Consider the following 22,092-nt stretch of genomic DNA (forward strand, 5'->3'; position numbering starts at 1 on the left):
ACTGCTCGAGGTCATACCACAGCATCTCAATCAGGTTGAAATCAGGACTCTGACTGGGCCACTCCAGAAGGCGTATTTTCTTCTGTTGAAGCCATTCTGTTTTTGATTTACTTCTGTCTTTTGGGTTGTTGTCTGGTTGCATCACCCAACTTCTGTTAAGCTTCAATTGGCAGACAGCCTTACATTCTTCTGCAAAATGTCTTGATAAACTCGTTTTTCCAATCGATGATAGCAAGCCGTCTAGGCCTAGAGGCAGAAAAGCAGCCCCAAACCATGATGCTCCCTCTACCATTGTTTACAGTTGGGATGAGGTTTTGATGTTGGTGTGCTGTGCTGTGCCTTTTATTCTCCACACAGTGTTGTGTGTTCCTTCCAAACAACTCAACTTTAGTTTCATCTCTCCACAGAATATTTCTCCATTTATAGACAATTTGTCTTACCGTGGACTGACTTTTAGAGATAGTTTTATAACTCTTTCCAGCTGTATGCAAGGCAACAATTCTTAATCTCAGGTCTTCTGAGATCTCTTTTGTTAGAGGTGTGGTTCACATCAGGCAATGCTTTTTGTGAATAGCAAACTCACATTTTGTGAGTTTTTTTATTTTTATGGGGCAGGGCAGCTCTAACTAAAATCTACAATCTTGTCTCATTGATTCGGCTCCAGGTTAGCGGTCTCCTGACTCCAATTAGTTTTTGGAGAAGTCACTAGCCTAGGGATTCACATACTTTTCCCAACCTACACTGTGAATGTTTAAATTATGTACTCAATATAGACAAGAAAAATACAATAATTTGTGTTTTATTAGTTTAAGCACACTGAGTTTTTCTATTGTTGTGACATATATGAAGATCAGATAAAATTTTATGTAAAATTTATGCAGAAATCCAGGTAATTCCAAAGGGTTCACAATTTCTCTGGCCAATGTACATAGAATTCATGTGATGGAGATTAAGAACTAATACAATTACTCTTACATATGTAAATAACTGTAAAAGAAAATATCTTTAGACACAGCTCCATAAATTAACTGTAAACATGAACTCTGTAACCCATTAAAGTTACAACATCCTGCCCCCAGATGAACAGCTGTGTTCATCTACATCTCTAAGCAGTATATCAACTGAATAGGTCTTCTCAACAAAGTCCCCGAGGCAGTACGAACTGAACATGACCTGAATAGCCCATTTCAGCCTGGAAACAGTTCCTCAATCTTCCCTTGGTTCCAGGTTCGTCTGGGTGTGTTATCTTCTCCGACGAGTGCAACATCACCCACTTTCAGTGGGGTGGGCTGTGGTGTCACAGGGGTGTGCCGACTTTAGATCCAGGAAGTAGTGTCTTCGCTTGCTGGTCACAAGTCTCTGCCTGTACTTCCATCTGCATGTCATTTCCTCCTGGGTGCTGAAATGTCAGCTGGAAATGGCTTGGGCGGCAAAGAGGTTGGTCTTTTACCCACCAGGAAGTGTGCTGGTGTCGGGGGTTCTGGTTCATCCACTTCATTGTGGACGAAGGTCAGAGGCCTAGAATTTAGGATAGCTTCAACCTCTGTCAGGACTGTGCACATCTCTTCAAAAGTTGAGCAAAGCTCTCCCAAGAATGTTTCTCGGGCATGTCTTCACTGACCTGACAAGTCTTCCCGAGGATCTGCCCCACCATGCCGCTCGCTTGGCGATGAACCTCCAGGCGATGCCCCTATCTAAGTTGGGGCACTTCGATTGCCTTCCACAACTCTTTCAAGTCCTGATCAGCGCTCTTGAATGCTTTTGCATTGTCCGAATAGATTACCTTACATAATCTTCTCCTTGAGATTAATCTTTTCAGAGCTAACAGGAATATCTCGGTTGACTAATGAGAGACCAGTTCCAAATTAAATGCTCTGGTTACACCACACGTGAACAGCGCAATGTTTGACTTCTTCACAGAACCATTTTCTTTCATGTAGAACGGCCCTGCAAAATCCACACCTGTAACTTTGAATGGTGGGTATTCAGTTATTCTGTCTTTTGGTAAAGGTGCAGTGCAGTGACCTGCTGTTCAGCCCTTGCCTTGAATCTTTTGCAAACTATACATCTTGCCACTGTGCTCTTGACTAGCTGCCTAGCACGTAAGATCCAGTATCGCTCGCTGATTTGTACTAGAGTGTCTCTTACTCCAGAATGCATCATCCTCTCAAGATAGTACTGTATAAACATTTGAGTATCTGTGCTTGTTGGGCAGAACCCATGGGTGCTGCTCTCTGAATGTGAAGTTGGACTGTTGCAGTCTTCCTCCTACACTGAGTAGTTCGTGTTCGTCCAGGGATGGTTTCAGTTCTGATTTTAGTCATTGTTTAGGCTTTTTCCTGCCTTCAGTAATTTCTCCTGACTGAAACGCTATTGTTCTGTTACCTTGATCCAAACGCGAACAGTTCGTCAGCAGTTAGTCTACCTTGCAACTTTAATATTTGTATGAGCATTGGCTATGAATCTCTTTATCCAGGTGGTCACACTGAACACTTTTCAGTTTGCTGTACCTTTCAAGTTCCAACACGGTTTCAGTGATATCTGTGCTGTTTGCTGTGAGCTGTACAGTGACCAGGAGACTGGACTTGAGTTCTATATTCACCTCTTCTGGAACCTTGTCGTCATCAGTCTCCTCTGACTGATTAGGTGATGTCAGAATGATGGGTCCGTTCCACCATAGCTGGCTCTGTGTCAAGTTTTGAACAGTTTGTCCTCTTGTAGGGAGGTCGGCTGGATTAGTTTCCCCTGATGTGACTAGACTTGTCGTTGTTTCACAATCTTGTGATAAACCTTGCAGGTAAGCTACTGTACTGTAAGCCCACAGAACAAGTGTAGTTTCAGTCTGTGGCAGGTCTGTGGCTGCATGTCTGCTCTGTACCACCTTGGTATGGCAAGCTGGTGTAGTTCTGAATACCACTGTTGCCATTCTTGTGTCAGATCAGGTGGTAAATCTTCATCCCAGCTGAGTCCCCTCTCCCACATTTCCTGGAGCATGCGCTTGATCCTGATGGTGAAGGGGGTCAGGAAGCCAAGAGGGTTGAAGAAGCATGCAGACGACTGCAGAACACTTCTCTGTTTTCCTTGTGCTTTAGAATGCTCAGTAGCGGCCTGAGGTCAAACACAAAGAAATCTGTTCATGGTCGCCACACTAAACCTAAACTCCTTGTGTTTCTAGTGCCAACGGGAGGTCAGTTGTCGTACTCTCCTCCCATTTTGTTTTCAGTTCAGGAGGGTTGGTCATCCACTTGCAGAGGTTCATGCCTGCATCTCACTCACTCACACACACACTCAGAGGGATGGACAGCCATCTTCATGGGATCAAACACCCCTCTCAGTTATGTCGTCACCTTGTCCTCCCGGAGTACTGCATGGTGAGGTAAGTAATATTTCACGTTGGCGGAGTTTGATGCGTTGTCCTTGGGCATGTCCACTGCCATATCCTACTGTATGTGGTCTTCAACTACTTCATTGTATCTGCTGTACAACATCCTATCCTTCATCAGTCTTATCTTCAGACCTTCAAACCGTTTCTTGGCGATTCTATACAGTTGAAGTCGGAAGTTTACATACACCTTAGACAAATCCATTTAAACTCAGTTTTAATCCTAGTAAAAACGAGGATAAGATTAGGATCACCACTATTTTAAGACTGAAATGTCAGAATAATAGAATCACATTCCCAGTGGGTCAGAGGTTTACATACACTCAATTAGTACTTGGTAGCATTGCCTTTAAATTGGTTCAAACGTTTCGGGTAGCCTTCCACAAGCTTCCCACAATAAGTTGGGTGAATTATGGCCCATTCCTCCTGACAGAGCTGGTGTAACTGAGTCAGGTTTGTAGGCCTCCTTGCTCGCACAAGCTTTTTCAATTCTGCCAACACATTTTCTATAGGGTTGAGGTCATGATGCTGCCACCTCCGTGCTTCACAGTTAGTGTTATCCGGCTTGCAAGCCTCCCTCTTTTTTCTTCCAAACATAACAATGGTCATTTTCGCCAAACAGTTCTATTATTTTTTTTTTCATCAGACCAGAGGACTTTTCTCCAAAAAGTACGATCTTTGTCCCCATGTGCAGTTGCAAACCGTAGTTTGGCTTTTTTATGGCGGCTTTGGAGCAGTGGCTTCTTCCTTGCTGAGCAGCCTTTCAGGTTGTCGATATTAGAGTTGTTTTACTGCGGACATAGATACTTTGTACCCGTTTCCTCCAGCTTCTTCACAGGGTCCTTTGCTGTTGTTCTGGGATTGATTTGCACTTTTCGCTCCAAAGTACGTTCATCTCTAGGAGACAGAACGAGTCTCTTTCCTGAGTGGTATGACGGCTGTGTGGTCCCATGGTGTTTATACTTGGGTACTATTATTTGTACTGATGAACGTGGTACCTTCAGGCATTTGGAAATTGCTCCCAAGGATGAACCAGACCTGTGGAGGTCCACAATTATTTTCTGAGGTCTCGGCTGATTTATTTTGATTTTCCCATGATGTCAAGCAAAGAGGCACTGAGTTTGAAGGTAGGCCTTGAAATACATCCACAGGTACACCTCCAATTGACTCAAATGATGTCAATTAGCCTATCAGAAGCTTCTAAAGCCATGACATTCTGGAATTTTCCAAGCTGTTTAAAAAGGCACAGTCAACTCAGTGTTGACCCACTGGAATTGTGATACAGTGAATAAGCGAAATAATCTGTCTAAACAATTGTTGGAAACATTACTTGTCAGGCACAAAGTAGATTTCCTAACCGACTTGCCAAAACTATAGTTTGTTAACAAGAAATTTGTAGAGTGGTTGAAAAAGGAGTTTTAATGACTCCAACTTAAGTGTATGTAAACTTCCGACTTCAACTGTAGTTGTCTTGGAGTTCTGGCATTTCCACATGGTATCGTTCATCTTTGAAGGTGGTTGTTCTCTCGAACATCTGTAGAGCCTCCTTTCCTCTGGGTTATGTGTTTTCCATGTCAATCCTTGGCGACACTTGACATGGACACTGGTCCCTGCACCGACCATCCAAGGGTGCCCTCTAAAGCAACCAGCGTCTGTCAGTTGCTCCACTCAGCCTGATACTATCTGCAAGTAGTATTCTGCTCATATCAGGACAGAGTTCAGGATCTTTGTTATCTTCTCAAAAGTCTGCAAGCTGCAGTCCCTTTCTATTGAGCTCATGTTGAATCTGCTCACCGGGAACCTTCATCACAGCTGTGCACACTTGTGGGCTTTCAATTGCCTCCATTTCAATTCTCTGCTATTTGTCCCAGACATTCTCCAAGATGACTTTCACTGTGTTGCGTTGGGACGTTGCTGGAGCAGTGGAGCCAAACGTGTGAAGAGTGAGTGCCTCTTGTCTGATTACTGGTAGTTTCAGGCCCTTCACAAGGTTTTCATGTATGAAGCTTCTCTGACTGCCTCCATCTAGTAAGCAACGAGCTATCTTCCTGCCCGATGGCCCTTCTACCCATGGCTTTTATCGTTTGTAGCAACAGTGTTCTGGCCGCCTGGTTGTCTTCACAGAATGGGGAATAACTGAGGAAACAACAGCATCTGCAGAAACAGGAGGGGGTTGCACCTCACGCCTCTTACCAGTACACACAGCAATGTGATGTCTGCTTCCATATGTTGCACATGACACTGACTTTAAAGAATTTTGCTATGTGTTTCTTTCCTAAACATACAAAGCATCGTCCCATGTTCTTTAGTTTCTCTTTGCGTGCAGCAATATTGTGATCTGGGCAGTTTTCTGATTTGTGGTCTGCACCATCACAGAATACAGTTCTGTTCCTTCTGGCTGGCCGGGTGCAGTGCCGCAGCAGATGGCATGTTGGGTCTTTGTTTTAATTTCATCGGAGGAGCATGACCTGTTCCATGGTTTGCTCTCTTTCTGTTGGTTGCATGATCTTAGCACTACAAATGACATCTCCCTGCTCTGAACCTCCTTCTGTAGGAAACTGACCATCTCAGACACTTTCCATTCATCATCTACTCCCCTCTGATGACTGTAGTCAAGCGCCATCTCCTCTGCAATCATCTGTAGTAAGATTGGGCACAGTAGCCTTCCATAGGTTTCTGACACTACACCCAGTGATTTCAAGCTCCTAGTCTGAATTTCACATTCATTGTATTGGATCTGTAAGAGGATTTCTTTACGGGAATGAGATTCAGCAGCTTTGACATGTGAGCACTAATCACAAGATCCTTCCTTCCAAATCTGCTCTTGAGAAGAGTGATTGTATCATCATAGTTACTGTCTGTTAACATCAGTCCTGCTACTGACTTTGCAGCTGGTCCAGTGAGAAGTTTTCAGGTAGGTATAAACTTCTCTACTGCAGAGTGAATCATTGTTGTGAATAGCAGTCTCATACTGGCTCCAAAACTCCTGCCACATACTGACATCTCCATAGAATTTTTCAATCAACTTCGGTAGGCTTAGTGATTGTCTCTGTGTTCTGTTTTGAGTTAGCGTCACTCACCCGTCCTGGTAGTGGATCGAGGTCCTGTTTTTAAAATTTTTTTAATCTATTACTCATTGTGCACGACTCTCCAGCATGATAACGCACTCTTTGTAATTCTCCGTGCATGCAATCTCCGCATCCAATACATCCAACGGAGTTAACTGTTCAATTCCACGACCAAGTTCAAAGAAGCGGTCCTCCTCAGCTGACAGCAATTCCAACAATGTACTGAAGTAATCGGTATCCGGATTTTACTGGGTTATTTCCACGTCAATCTGATTCAAAATCCGTGTTGTGGCACCTCAGGATGGTACCCCGCTTTTGTCTCATTCTTTCTGCTCCATACCGATGTTCCTCCTCAGCCATTTCAGCCACTTCATCCCTCTGATCGCCGTCGAAGCTCATACTCCCTGGTTTAGGCACCAAAAATATAGAACAACTATGTTCAAAGTAATGACTTGGGACGTCAGTTGAGATGAATACTTCTTTTTGAGTAATAATACTTGTTGATGTTACATTTTACCACTTTTACCTGGATAATGACTTGTCACTTGTACACAACAGGTGCATTCTCTTATCTTTAGATAAAGCGCAATGAATTAACTGTAAACATTAACTCTCTAACCCATTAAAGTTATAACAATGGTAGAGTGGCCAGACGGTAAAAAAGGCACATGACAGCCCACTTAAAGTTTGCCAAAAGGCACCTAAAGGACACTCAGACCATGAGAAACAAGATTCTCTGGTCTGATGAAACCAAGATTAAACTCTTTGGCCTGAATGCCAAGCATCTCTTCTGGAAGAAACCTGGCACCATCCCTACGGTGAAGCACGGTGGTGGCAGCATCATGCTGTGGGGATGTTTTTCAGCGGCAGAGACTGGGAAACTAGGCAGGATGGAGGGAAAGATGAACGGAGCAAAGTACAGAGCGATCCTTGATGAAAACCTGCTCCAGAGCGCTCAGGACCTCAGACTGGGGCAAAGGTTCACCTTCCTACAGGACAACAACCCAAAGCACACAGCCAACACAATGCAGGAGTGGCTTCGGGACAAGTCTCAATCTCCTTGAGGGGCCCAGCCAGAGCCCGGACTTAAATCCTATCGAAAATCTCTGGAGAGACCTGAAAATAGCTGTGCAGCGATGCTCCACATCTAACCTGAGAGTGCTTGAGAGGATCTGCAGAGAAGAATGGGAGAAACTACCCAAATACAGGTGTGTACCCAAGAAGACTCGAAGCTATAATCTCTGCCAAAGGTGCTTCAACAATGTACTGAGTCTGAAAACATATGTAAATCTGATGAGTTTTTTATGTTTAATTAACTTGCAGAAATATCTAAAAACCTGTTTTTGCTTTGTCATTATGGGGTATTGAGTGTAGATTTGAAAAAAAAAGAAGTTATTACAGTTTTTTTTGAGGCTGTAACGTAACAAAATGTGGAAAGAGTCAAGGGGTCTGAATACTTTCTGAATGCACTGTATATACACAAAAGTATGTGGACACCAATGTTCCATACATTTCTTTGGGCACTGAGCATATTTCAGGTCTTCTGTGCATGTGGCTACATGCAGCTCTCGCTTTGATCTATCAAAACAAGCACATCTACTCACGACCGCTCATGCTGTAAACATAGTCCAGTTCAAAGTAAATGGCATAGATCTCTATATGGCAATGGTTTATTTGCATATAGGCCTACTGCAGCTCTGATTGTTTATGCTACACCGGTCTGTGTAGAGTATGGGCTGAGTCGTGTGTGTCAATCCAAAATAATCCCACTCCCGATGCATTCTGCTACAACAAAATATCTTGCATAGTTGGTTTTGTTTCGGTATGTTGCATTGAAAGTGGCTTATATTGCATTGATTCAGTCACAATTGCCACAGTAAAGGGAAACGTTGATTGTGTTAATAGGGAAAACTCTAGAACAGTGGTGACCAACCTTTGAGTCGAGATCACTTTCAGAGTCAAAATGCAAGCTGCGATGTACTGGACAGATTTTTTTTACATGATTTAAAAAACATAAGCCTATGCAACATTAACCAATTAAAAACAGCACTGGAGCAATGAGGTTTGTGCAGTAAGCTATAGGCTTTGCTTGAATTGCCCTGTCAATGCATGGTTGTTGGGGTCATTCCTTAAAATATACACTGCTCAAAAAAATAAAGGGAACACTAAAATAACACATCCTAGATCTGAATGAAATATTCTTATTAATGACTTTTTTCTTTACATAGTTGAATGTGCTGACAACAAAATCACACAATTATCAATGGAAATCAAATGTATCAACCCATGGAGGTCTGGATTTGGAGTCACACAAAATTAAAGTGGAAAACCACACTACAGGCTGATCCAACTTTGATGTAATGTCCTTTAAAACAAGTCAAAATGAGGCTCAGTAGTGTGTGTGGCCTCCACGTGCCTGTATGACCTCCCTACAACACCTGGGCATGCTCCCGATGAGGTGGCGGATGGTCTCCTGAGGGATCTCCTCCCAGACCTGGACTAAAGCATCTGCCAACTCCTGGACAGTCTGTGGTGCAACGTGGCGTTGGTGGATGGAGCGAGACATGATGTGCTCAATTGGATTCAGGTCTGGGGAACGGGCGGGCCAGTCCATAGCATCAATGCCTTCCTCTTGCAGGAACTGCTGACACACTCCAGCCACATGAGGTCTAGCATTGTCTTGCATTAGGAGGAACCCAGGGCCAACCGCATCAGCATATGGTCTCACAAGGGGTCTAAGGATCTCATCTCGGTACCTAATGGCAGTCAGGCTACCTCTGGCGAGCACATGGAGGGCTGTGCGGCCCCCCAAACCATGACTGACCCACCGCCAAACCGGTCATGCTGGAGGATGTTGCAGGCAGCAGAACGTTCTCCACGGCGTCTCCAGATTCTGTCACATGTGCTCAGTGTGAACCTGCTTTCATCTGTGAAGAGCACAGGGCTCCAGTGGCGAATTTGCCAATCTTGGTGTTCTCTGGCAAATGCCAAACGTCCTGCACGGTGTTGGGCTGTAAGCACAACCCCCACCTGTGGACGTCGGGCCCTCATACCACCCTCATGGAGTCTGTTTCTGACCGTTTGAGCAGACACATGCACATTTGTGGCCTGCTGGAGGTCATTTTGCAGGGCTCTGGCAGTGCTCCTCCTGCTCCTCCTTGCACAAAGGCGGAGGTAGCGGTCCTGCTGCTGGGTTGTTGCCCTCCTACGGCTTCCTCCACGTCTCCAGAGGTACTGGCCTGTCTCCTGGTAGCGCCTCCATGCTCTGGACACTACGCTGACAGACACAGCAAACCTTCTTGCCACAGCTCGCATTGATGTACCATCCTGGATGAGCTGCACTACCTGAGCCACTTGTGTGGGTTGTAGACTCCGTCTCATGCTACCACTAGAGTGAAAGCACCGCCAGCATTCAAAAGTGACCAAAACATCAGCCAGGAAGCATAGGAACTGAGAAGTGGTCTGTGGTCACCACCTGCAGAACCACTCCTTTATTGGGGGTGTCTTGCTAATTGCCTATAATTTCCATCTGTTATCTATTCCATTTGCACAACAGCATATGACATTTATTGTCAATCAGTGTTGCTTCCTAAGTGGACAGTTTGATTTCACAGAAGTGTGATTGACTTGGAGTAACATTGCGTTGATTAAGTGTTCTCTTTATTTTTTTGAGCAGTGTATATTTCAAAATTTGAGGTAGGCTATATGATCACACCATTAATAGATCTCCTGTTGTATTACTTGAGGCACAGCTGAGTGAGCATACAGACTTAGGGTCCGCCTCTCAACATCCCTCGCTTTCCCTTTCCTCCACTGACCAAAAAGGTGCACTGTCTTCCAGCTGAAGGCGAAACTCAAGTTGAACCGCATTACTTCTGCCTCAAACAAATTCATGTTGTTACTCCTTTGAACAAGAAAGTGAAATATTCCTTGATATTAAAAAAGACCAAGCTGCTAATAACAACGTAAGCCTATCGATACACTCAATCATTAATGCTGCAGTGCTTTGAAATAGGAAGACCGCGCATTTTAAAATTGTAATACTAAGTGCTGAGTAAGAACTTAAACATGAACTCAGTCATATAAACAGCAGTTATTCATTGCATTTGTTGACAGTCTTTCTCGTCATGGTTTTAAACCTTTTGAAATTTCACAGTATCAATTTTGCTGTAGCTTTCTTTTATGCCTGCTACGTTACTACAGACGCGGTAATCTAAGCCAAAATGGTTTGGGGCCGTTTTTCATAGTTTAGCCTAGCCCCATTAGTTCCAGTGAAGTGAAATCTTAACACTACAGCATACAATGACATTCTAGACGATTCTGTGCTTCCAACTTTGTGGCAACAGTTTGGGGAAGGCCCTTTCCTGTTTCAGCATGACAATGCCCCCATGCACAAAGCGAGGTCCATACAAAAATGGTTTGTTGAGATCGGTGTGAAAGAACTTGACTGGCATGCACAGAGCCCTGACCTCAACCCCATCGAACACCTTTGGGATGAATTGGAATGCCGACTGCGAGCCAGGCCTAATCGCCCTTCAACGAGCAGGTGTTCACATACTTTTGGTCACTTAGTGTACCCCAGTGATGCTTGCAAGAACTGAACCCACCTTGAGCTTCTAGTTTGCGTACAAGTTTGGCGTCAGTTGCGCCTGGGAAGTCGGCCTCGCCAACGTTAGGAAGTCGACCCTTACTGCGCCTGGACCGGGGGCCCTCGTCACCTCTCCTCTGGTGCTCAGGCTTAGGGGGATGCCCACGCCTCCCCTCCATGGCCAAGATACGAGGAATCACCTCATCTTCGGTCAACAAGCTCCACTGCAATCCCTTATGAGAGGAGAGCGAGGGACAGCCAATTAGAGCATTCCATTTACTTACACTGCAGTATGACTATACTTGATACCGTATAAACAAACATCCCTCATGACAAAGAAATATGAACGTTAAGCTTAAATACATACATCTATGTAATTGCTGCCTTTAAGTATGAATCAATTAGACATTACTTGTTGTTAAATGTAGAAAAACGCATATTTGTCACGTTTTTTTCCTATGAACTGAAAGGGCTCCATCTTAAAATAGCGTTTTGGAGTGAACTATCCCTTTAACTATATGCGCCTGGCTTTCATATTACAATACGGCGATATAACTTTTCCTGTGAATGTAATAGTAACACAATGATATACAGTACTTTAGTACAGCTACAGTACAGCTACGGAAGACTGCTCTGTGGGAGGGAAAAAACGGTCAATAAAGAGATGACAGTCACCTGCGGTCCTTCTCTGGCTTCATAGAAGTCACCAACCCTTATTTTTGCACTGAAGCTAAAATGATCGCGTGTGATGTCACTTATTCCATTTCTGGACACATACTACAAAGAAGAACATAAATGAGGCCTTGGTGAGACAAAAGATCAGTGTTAAGGCAAAGATTAAGTTAATAACAGAAACCTTATTGGTTTGGGTGTAAACTATGTCTTTCTTGATCAAAATCTGGAGACAATGCAAATAAAATCCCTCATTAACATTAGCTTTAAATCTATTAGGATTTGTACGAGAGAGATGTACGGAGAGAGGATGCTAACGCTAGTGACCTGGGAGGTATGACCTTACCTTCATCACGTCGGGGTACTGCCGGAGCTTCTTCCCACACGGGGCGTAATACGCCACGTCTCCCTGCAGACGGCCCGCCACATTACAGATACGAGTCTCTCTCTGCCACCTAGGATGGAGGGAGGTTACAAGTGATTCACGTACAGGAGCACAATCCCATTCACACTAAATCGGGCAGAACGACACAGTGCAGTGCCGATATATTCCAGTCATGTATCATTTTGTAATGTTTCAAGCAGTCAAAGTAGAGGAACTATACAAGATGCATTATAAATTTTACTGTATATCAAAGTACATGAGTGGAAACTAAGTTGATTTGTGCTACACCTTCTTACACCTTCTTCATTCTTTTACACAACACTTAGTCAGCTATAATTGTTACATGCTCTTCTCCTAGCTGCCAATCCTTCAGCAGACAGCTAGAGCCTGATGTTGGCGAGGGCAGCTATCTTAAATGAGCGGTTTACAGCTGTGTCTTCTGTACTGAGTGGCCTGGCTGCCCTGTGAGCCCTGTAGGACTCCAGTGGTAATCAGACTCTCCTGGGATGGACAGCTGCCAAGAGGAACACTGCCCCACACGACACTTCACTCAGTGCATCTGGACAGCCGCCATCAGAAACGGCCTGAGGATTCCGGCCCAAACGGCACCCTATTCCCTACATGGTACACTAACCCATGGGGCTCTGGTCAAAAGTAGTGCACTATACAGGGAATAGGGTAGCATTTGCGACGTAGCCTGGGTCTTAAGCAGAGCAGGGGACTGATATAAGGCTTGTCGCCTTGCTTTTCTCTTTGAACCTGCTGATGAGAAACATCCGTGGGAGATGAAAGACACCCTGATCTAAGTGCAGCGTCGCTGGGTTTGTGGTGGGTGGCGGGACGGAGCTGCTAATGTTGCGCGTCTGTGTTGAGACTGGATGTGGTTAACCCCTGACCATCACTGCTGCAGTGCCTCATTTCCTGGCCACTCGGCTTACTGTCAGGCCTGGGCTTTGGAGGGTCCCACTGAGGGAAGGCGGGATGGATGGTGGGTGGTAGGGAGGGATAGAGAAAAGGGATGAAGGATAAAGGGACAGAGAGGGACAAGGGAGGGAAAGGGGAAAGTTTGAGGAAGGGAGAGTTTAGGGGAGGAGGGATAGCGGGAGGGAGGGATGAAGGCAGGGAAGGAGCGATGTTGTGTTGTTTACTCTTTTTTTCGTCTAGCCACTCTGTTGTTGACGATGTATCATCACCGCTCTGGAAAAAGGAACCTCACTGATTGGGATGTATACACTATGATTTGGCTCCTTTAAGACCCTTTTAGTCAGTCATACCACCCATGTTGTTTGAGGGACAGAGGAAATCACCACAACATCATATTATAGTACTTTTTTTTACATTTATTTTTTACAATAAATGCACTATGCATTATGTGTGTTGAATGCTGTAACACAGAATACAACAATTAAAGTCCCAGGATGGTAGTGACTGCTTATCACTTTTTAACCATCATTTATTCACATTACTTTAATAAAATATTTATTTTATGACTATTATTTCATTCCAAGACATCATCTCATCAGAGCTGCTGCCTATGCTGTCTGAGAAAAATCACTATTTTAGAAGGTCTTCAAATTAAATAAGACATACTTTTATTACTGCTGAATACCACCTATCAATCACGTAGATCATGTATTTTCAGACTCGAAGCAACTGCTTTCTAGCCATCTCGATTTTGCTTGTGCTCTTCACACAGATTGGACAAGTTTAAGTGGGCGCACAATGGATTACAGTCATTGTAGTTAATTACCAAGTGTTCTGTGCTAAACTATGTAAAATATTGGCCTGTCGGAAACTACAACATCACACAGTTCAGGCTTGATGTGATTATCTCTACAGAAGCTGCACAAATCAAGCTCACAGAAAAAAAACAGAACGAAATGGAATTCAAATAATTGAACCGAAGTCGGTCAATTAGTTGTTTAAAAACCCCAAAATAACTGACATTTCGGTAAATCACTCAGCACTAACAGTGGGTGACCAGTGACATTCTGAGTGGTGTATATATGTATATACGGTGTATATCTTACCCAAACTCTAGAGGTGTCCGCAGCTTTCTCTCATCTGTCACTCTCCTTCTCTTCCCTGTTTTTGGGATAAAGAGGGGACTCTTTACAACAGTCTGACAGATCCACTGTGACCTGAGCAAATGCAGAAACCTTGTCGTGTTGGCCAGAGGTGCCCTTACTCTAAAATAAGAAACACCTACGTCAATTCAGTTGCCTAGGGGGAAACAATGGCTTGAACACTCCACCCACCAGACAGGGTACCTTTAAGAACATTTCAGCCTGTTACGTTCAGGTGTTTTATTCAAAGAAACACAAAACCATAGGGTCCTTTTAATCACTGTTGCTTTTAGAAATGACACATCAACGCAGGGTTAGCAATACAGCACCTTGTCAAATCGACCATGTCAAAGCCGATATCAAGGAATAGAGCTAAGAATGATTATATGGGAGTGGAACTACAACAATAAAAAGATTCCAACATGCAGCTATTAGGAAAAAGAGACTCGGACTGCAGTAATCATTGAGGTCTGAGCCAGCCAAGTGCTTCAGCTGCTAAACGGTTAAACATGTGCCAGCCAGGGTAATCAAAACACTCAAAGGGCCTGCTCTGGGTCATCAAAACAATGACACAAACACTTTGACCAGAGACATCATTTTTCATTGAGAGACACACTGAACAATGTTTTCCTGCTGGATTTTTTTATTTTTAAAGCATGCATTGTTTCCCCTGGATTGGACTGGGTGATCGGACTAAGCATTTGGAGAAGGAGAGGACTGGACTTCCAACCAACAGCCTCAAGGTCCACGACCAAATAGCAAAATATAGGGAATAGAGCGCCAATTGGGATGCAGGCCATGAGAGTAGCACACTGGTTTGAGCAGGGCTCTCCAACCCTGTTCCTGAAGAGATACCGTCCTGTAAGTTTCTCTCCAACCCTAATCTAACGCACCTGAATCTAATAATTAGCTGGTTGAGAAGTTGCATCAGGTTAGTTACAACTGGGGTTGGAGCAAAAACCTACAGGAGGGTAGCTCTCCAGGAACAGGGTTGGAGAGCCACAGGTTAGAGAGCTGAGAGAGTTCCATTGGTACCTGGTGGAGTGGAGCAGAGAGTATATGAGGAAGAGGGGGTGCTGTGGTAGGCCAAGGCCCCAGAGCTGGTCAACATGGCTGGGGTGGGCAGGCCACCAGATGCCTTGATGACCTGGAGGTTGAGAGGGGAGCAGCTGGCTGAGAGGCTGGAGGAGGTGGTGTCGAGTAGAGAAGAGGAGCCTTTGGCACGCTTCAGAGAGGTCCTATCTGCCTCCGTGTCCGTGGTGGTCTCGTCGCGGTCCTTCACGTCGTCCGAGTCGCTCTCCAGATTACTCTCAGACTCTGCAGGGGACACCAGTGGGAGTGGAGGACTTGATAAGTCATTCTCCAATTAACATTTGGTTCACATTCAACCACACTGATAATCACAGGCCTCTTGAAGGAACTTCTTTAAAGTATCTGCTGAATCTGTACCTAAAGTGGCTCTGAAGCACTTAAACTAGACGTAACTGCGGTTTCAGAAGTGCATCACATTAACGTGCTGAGCTGACTAACCTGATAGGCTGTCATCAGAATCCTCCTCGTCGTCGTCGTCATCATGTTCATCATCCTCATCCTCTACGGAGTCATCGGAGTCCTTGCTGCTGGGGATGTCAGACTCTGTGCCCCGGAACAGCTCCACCTGGGACTGCACCAGGTGGGTCTGGGACTGGGAGATGCCCTTCCCTGTGTGGAGAGCCTTTTGCTGGGCCTTGCTCTTCCCAGCTCTGTGGGCCAGGCCCGGTGAGGTAGAGGCCCAGCCTAGGGCTCCAGAGCTGTGCTCCTTATGCCCAGTGCTCAGGTTGACAGGCATAGAGAAGGGTGGGCTGGTGGCAGCCAGGAGAGAATTGTTGATGGTGCTCCTGTTCTGACTGCTGCTGCGAGGCTTGGTGATGAGGGCCAGGGGGGCATCTTGCACAATGCTGTGGATCACCCCTTTGGTGTGGGCGCCCAGGAGGGAGGAGGCCAGGAACAGGTTGGAGTGGTTGGTGTGTGGAGAAGGGAGCCTGTGACTGCTCGGGGTCTCTGGAGACAGTTTGGGCGGTGCTAATGACGAGGACGATGAGGCGGCCATTTTCTTTTTCTTCAGGCTCTTGAACAGATCCTGATGCATCACTGGCAGAGGGAAGGCCTGTTTGAAGTGCTCCTGGGAGACGAAGGGCTTAAGGAGAGAAGGAAGAGGGGAAAAAGAGAATGGAAGTAATTATACGGGCTGTCAGTCATTTGCATTACTGCAGATTGTGAAAGGAAAACATAATAAGGAATGCACTTGTAATTGCTCAGTGAGAATGACAATGAGGAAGCGGGTCTCTCCGATTAAAGTATATTAAAACAAGTCCGTGTCGAACATGGTATACAAAGAATAAAAAGCTGTTCGGCACAGTCCCTGCCAATTTTTTCCTGTTTAGTGCCGTATTCTAGGCTTAGCAATCAACTTTCTTTTTTGAGATACCTCTAAACTCCGTCAGTACTCAAATCCTGTTCCAAAGGTCTTGTTATAGATTGACCTGCTATCACCACTGTTCAGATTAACAATAATAATTTAATCCTTGGAAAAAGACAGATTTCTTCCCCCCTTTTGATAATGGGATAGCAACGGGCTTCCTAAAGCATTACCGAGTTAATTGCGTGTCAGCTTTTGTGAAGTATTTCCAATAAAGCTAACTAACTGCATTGTCACTTTAGGTCGTGTACAGGGAGAGCCGGCATGAAACGTAATCAAACTGCTGATAACAGTGCTTAGACGTTTCATTTTCTGTAGAGAGGAAGCTGACCTTTTCAAATCTGCAAATCAGAAACAATGATAGTCAAGAAGAAATGGGAGATACTAAATATCCATATCCGAAACCTCTCTGTAAAAAAAAAAAAGAACGTTATCAATATTGCTTTGGAGAAAGACTTCAATCGAATAGTCTTATTTGGAATAAGTGGAAAACACACCATTACACACAAAACAATGAAAATGCAAATAATTTGCATACAGCAAGACTCACCTGTTTCAATTTAAAGTTGTTGATGTGTAACAAGGTTTCATCCAGGAAGTTTCTGCTTCCCAACTTCATACTGTCAGACAGGGGTTTGGGGGAGCCTGTCCGAGATTTGGGTTTGTGTGAGGGCGAAAGGGTGGGTGGTTTGGGGGACGACGACAGAGAGAGAGGCTTGGGTGAGGATGAGAGAGACAAGGGCTTCGGAGAGGAGCAGAGGGAGACGGGCTTGGGAGATGAAGAGAGAGAGTTTGGTTTAGGCGAAGAAGAAAGAGAAAAGGGTTTGGGTGAGGAAGAGAGAGAGAAGGGCCTGGTGGGTTGGGGAGACGATGAGGCCTCCCTGCGTGGTTTGACCAGAGCCAAGGGTTTAGTACTGGCCAGGCCCGTAGCCTGGATCACACTGGTGTGCTGCTTGAGTTCTTCCTCCCTGTTCCTGGAGCTCTGGAAGACTAGGGATGTGGACTGGGACAGTGCTGGGGGCTGGGGTGAGGGTTTGAGCGGGTAGTGGAGGAAATGGAGAAAGGCCTCATCTGGATGTTTCTGAAGCAGACCACTCCGGCTGTCCCGAGCCTTCTCGCCTTCAGCAGCATGGGGTCTCTTCTTGCTGATGGCAGTGCTCTGTGTCAGACTCTGAGAGAGAGAGAAGAGGGGGAGGACAGTTTCATGTCAGCTCTGACTCAACCCAGCCCACAATGGCAGCCCTGTCGGGCAACGCGGTCAGGCCCCCAGCGTGCCACCCACCAGCGGAGCTGCCCTTGACATTTAACTGAGATTAACAGTCATAGAGAGCGTCACAGTGTGCTTGGAACAAAGCGGAAAGTATAACATTTTCGAAAGACAAACCATACAGACATGTTATGTTGAAATAGTGTATGCATGAGTCCAGATATATGGCTACCGAGTTCTAACAATCCAACAGGGACAGTTCGACTGGACAAGTGCCTGAAGTACACCTTAATCGTCCTCTTTACACGGCTCTCCTTCTCCGAGTCAGAATCGTCGCTGTCGTTGCTCTGATCGTCGTCGTCATCCTCCTCCTCGTCTAGGTCGTCCGAGTCACTGCTGTTCACCACGTCGCTGGAGATATCCGAGGAAGAACCTGATTCGCTGTCACTGTTGCTGGACGCCTCCACTGGTTTCTTGCTGAGTTTCTATAACAGAGAACAGTGACGGAGTCATTCCGGCCTGTACGGTAACTGAATACCATTGCAAAACAGCACACATCTCAGATGTCAATGTTTGTCTAGATGGCAGCCGCCCTTGCGGGACACTAACGTTGTTGCCAGATATGTTTACCACAAACTAGTCCTTTTTGGACTTGTTTTTCCTGGGTAAGCCCTATTATTAGTTGCCAGATCCTACTAACCTTCTCTTTAGTTTTCTGAACGCTCTTCTCCTTCACTTGGGTCCCATCCTGGTGGCTCTTGCGGCTTCTGACGCTTCCGTTGGTGGCTTTCTGTTTCTCCGTGTTCCCCTGTGTTGAGAACGTAGTGGCGGTTGTGCTGAAGCTGCTCCCAGACACAGTGGAGATCCTGCTGCCATTCACAGCGCCATTCACTCCTTTGACCATGAGGAAACAGACACCACAACTATCAAATCAGGAACGACCACTTTTGTACAGTGATTATGAAAAGGAAAATAAGGTGGAAGACGGGCGAGTTCTCTAAAATGATGACTTATCAGAAATTGCCAAAGCACTTACTATTGGGAAAAATCTAATTACATTAGCAAAAGGATCTCCAGGTTAACATATTCACTGGTGAGACACCCGGCACCTGCTTACAAACTGATTTATGCATTAACATGGTCTTCCTATTGCCTCCAGGGTCAATTAAACATATTCGATATTGTACCTGTGCCCATAAGGACATCATTCTCTTTTATGCAGAAAAGTTCATTGCTTCAATAAATTGTTTGCAGAGTAGGGAAAACATCTGGCAAGAGAGAAAATGTGTGCGTGTCTGCCTACCTTTGGCTGTGGCTCGTCCGTTCTTGCTGGGGATGCGGGCCTGGAAGGGGCTGAGGTCGTTGCTCTGCTGGAGTTGGGGTAGGAACATGGGCGGCAGCCCCAGGAGATGGGGAAAGAAGGCTGCAGCTCCCCGCCCCTGAGCCTCAGCTGCCCGCCACCATTCTTGGGTGTGGAGGGAGAGGAGAGAGAATGCATGAGAATCCATGCCAGGCTGATTTCACTGTTATTCGAGTCGTGTTTAATGCATCTCGGTGATGACACACTGTTTCAGACAGCCAGGGTTTACGGCTGTTCAACCTTTCCGTTTCTCTTTGAACAGATCTCAGCAGATGACCAGTGCATTCCACAGACTCACTGATTTCAGGCCATTTAATTATAAACATGTTGAGAATTGTAACTCCCAGAGGATAGACGTAGCTCCACATTTGAGCCTCATACATGCTGGATATTTCACAGCTGCAAAAACAGTCTCGCGGGGACTTTCTCTTTCCCTTAAAAATGGCAAAAGCAATTCAAAATGGAGCCATTTGTGCTTGATAAAGTTGAAAACGACATACTCCTGATTCATTTGTGATTCCAGACTTATACAAAAAAAAAAATCATATTCACAAGCTCTGGAAACTGTATACAGTTCCTGGTTGCGAACCAACACCATTTTCCTCTGAGTGTGACAGAAAAAAATGTATGTAACAAAACATTTAGCTTGATAAGTGTGATAGGTCCAATGTTTTTCTCAGAGGTCAAGGTGGTAGTGTGAACCATCCCAATCTAGAAAAGTCATGTCCTGAATGCTGTCTATTGAACTGATGGACGATACCATAAAAATGATGCATGCTAGCTGGGCTCTCTCCATGGGAGTTGGCTGGGGCTAATAAGCACACATTCTGGGAACTCTCAGAAGGCGGAATGAACTAATCAAATGACTGTGTGCCAAACGGACACCGATATTCCCTTAATTGTGCACTACTTTTGACCAAAGCCCTATGGACCCTGAGCAAAAGTAGTACATTATGGTCTGCTCCAAAGTAGAGCACTATATAGGGAATAGGGTGCAAGTCTGTTATTCACTGTCAAATACTGATACATTTCTAGTTTGTACTATTCATTATTAGACATAAACTAATGATAGTGCATATATTTTAGAATGGATTCTAGTCAAGGCCCTCCTACCTGGAAAAGCTGCCATACCTGGAAAGGCACCTAGCTGGGAGTGAGCAGCCAAGGCAGCAGACATCCCCAGGGAGCCCAGGCCTCCAAACTCTGAGCGCCCTGAGCTGGTAGTGTACAGACCAAATGCTGGGTGGTTGACGATGGGAAAGGCACTTGAGACCGTAGACATGTTGAAATGTTGATCGCCCGCCGCCCGGAACAAGTGTCCTGGAAAAGGGAGGAGGGATAACGGCATAATGAAGCATCTGTATGAATTTAGTTACATAAACTATGTAGCTAAAATACCACAGCTAAATAATTCATCCGTATGACTGTTAATGTTTAATATCGCAATAAAGTGTCCTTAAGGATCTGTTACAACATCCTCTGGATGGGAAGAGATCATGTTTTATGTATTATCAATAAAGACGCTGGTTAGTGGGTGTAAAGGAAAAAGACTCCCACGGATTCTGCTTGATCTGTTCAAACATGCTTTTGCAAATATGAGACATGGTTGTGGGAGGCTGTTGGGATTGTATTCAGAGGGAGATCATCATGCATGTTTAAAGTGCCTGGTGCTGTTGCTCGTGTTTGAATACGATTATAAAATTGCAATATCAACAAAATGGCCTCTAACATTTTGCATAATCATTTGCAAATCAGATGCAACTAACAGATCACTCCTGGTTCACCACTACCGGTACTCTCTGAAGGCTGACAAAAGAGAGATATTGTAGGCAATGTTCCCTCTAATTTTTTGGGGCACTGATCAAATTTTAGGTCTTGTGAGCGGAAACCTGAACATCATGTGAATTTTGTGCAACTTCAGGGACACGTTTACAGTAAACACTGTACTCTTATAGGTTTTAGACAGTAGCCAAGCGGCTATTTGATCATAATGTAGGCCTACCACCAAAACCAGTAGAGCAAATCCCATAACATTTTCACATGGAAATAGCTTTTGATTTCTATGACGTAGCCTATGTGTGGTGTTCAACACAGGCCTACACTGCATGAGACTTTTAAAAACGTTTTTACATTATGAAGGGCTTGACATTAATGAATGATTTGGTACTTGGTCTGTAACACCATGGGCTAGTTGACTGTAAATAACATTGTATTGTCTTGTATGATGCAAGAAAGCACTTTACAAAATAAAATGCATTATTATTACTACCATACAGAGAATTAGACCATGTAGGCTACCGCTCTGCATACTGGCTTATTTGTCAAAAGACTCCAGCCACCCTAGTCATAGACTGTTCTCTCTGCTACTGCACGGCAAGTGGTACCGGAGCGCTAAGTCTAGGTCCAAGAGGCTTCTAAACAGCTTCTACCCTCAAGCCAAAAGACTCCTGAACATCTAATCAAATGGCTACCTGGACTATTTGCATTGCCCCCCCCTTTTACGCTGCTGCTACTCTCTGTCATCTATGCCTAGTCACTTTACCTCTACCGACATGTACATATTACCTCAATTACTGTCACTAACCGTGCCCCCGCACCGGTACCCCCTGTAAAAAGCCTCGATATTGTTATTTTACTGTTGCTCTTTAATTCCTCTTTTTTTTGTTGGTTAAGGGCTTGTAAGTAAGCATTTTACTGTAATGTCTACACCTGTTGTATTCGTGCATGTGACAAATATTTTGTTTTTAATTTGATTTATTAGCATATTCAAGCCGCTCTCAAAATACAACACTGCCCCTTTAATTAAGACAATTAGCTGACTGGCATTTCAAAGACAGCTCTTGTAGGAAGCAGTAACTTCCCATTGCTGAACTATACTTATCTATAACTGGGCTAATAACTCGTTA

General features: G+C 44.8%; 1 protein-coding gene across 14 annotated transcripts in view; it reads right to left on the minus strand.

The window, feature by feature from the left end:
• The window catches only part of LOC112235891 (bromodomain adjacent to zinc finger domain protein 2B), a 96,365-nt gene that overhangs the window by 19,934 nt on the left and 54,339 nt on the right, over positions 1-22,092 (minus strand). For 9 of the 14 annotated variants that reach the window (XM_024404441.2, XM_024404509.2, XM_024404473.2 and 6 more), the window contains 11 exons: positions 20,300-20,506; positions 19,130-19,291; positions 18,527-18,720; positions 18,114-18,311; positions 17,170-17,790; positions 15,692-16,337; positions 15,197-15,478; positions 14,126-14,180; positions 12,057-12,165; positions 11,714-11,815; positions 11,058-11,271 (listed from right to left, as the gene is read on the minus strand). In XM_024404441.2, the coding sequence (XP_024260209.2) occupies positions 11,058-11,271; positions 11,714-11,815; positions 12,057-12,165; positions 14,126-14,180; positions 15,197-15,478; positions 15,692-16,337; positions 17,170-17,790; positions 18,114-18,311; positions 18,527-18,720; positions 19,130-19,291; positions 20,300-20,506 (2,790 nt within the window). Of the gene's footprint in view, positions 1-11,057; positions 11,272-11,713; positions 11,816-12,056; positions 12,166-14,125; positions 14,181-15,196; positions 15,479-15,691; positions 16,338-16,950; positions 17,020-17,169; positions 17,791-18,113; positions 18,312-18,526; positions 18,721-19,129; positions 19,292-20,299; positions 20,507-22,092 lie in introns of those variants that run through there. The other 5 variants (XM_024404494.2, XM_042316285.1, XM_042316265.1 and 2 more) reach the window with 4 other exon arrangements.

Source organism: Oncorhynchus tshawytscha, linkage group LG03, assembly GCF_018296145.1.
Source record: "Oncorhynchus tshawytscha isolate Ot180627B linkage group LG03, Otsh_v2.0, whole genome shotgun sequence".
Taxonomy (NCBI): Eukaryota; Metazoa; Chordata; class Actinopteri; order Salmoniformes; family Salmonidae; genus Oncorhynchus; species Oncorhynchus tshawytscha.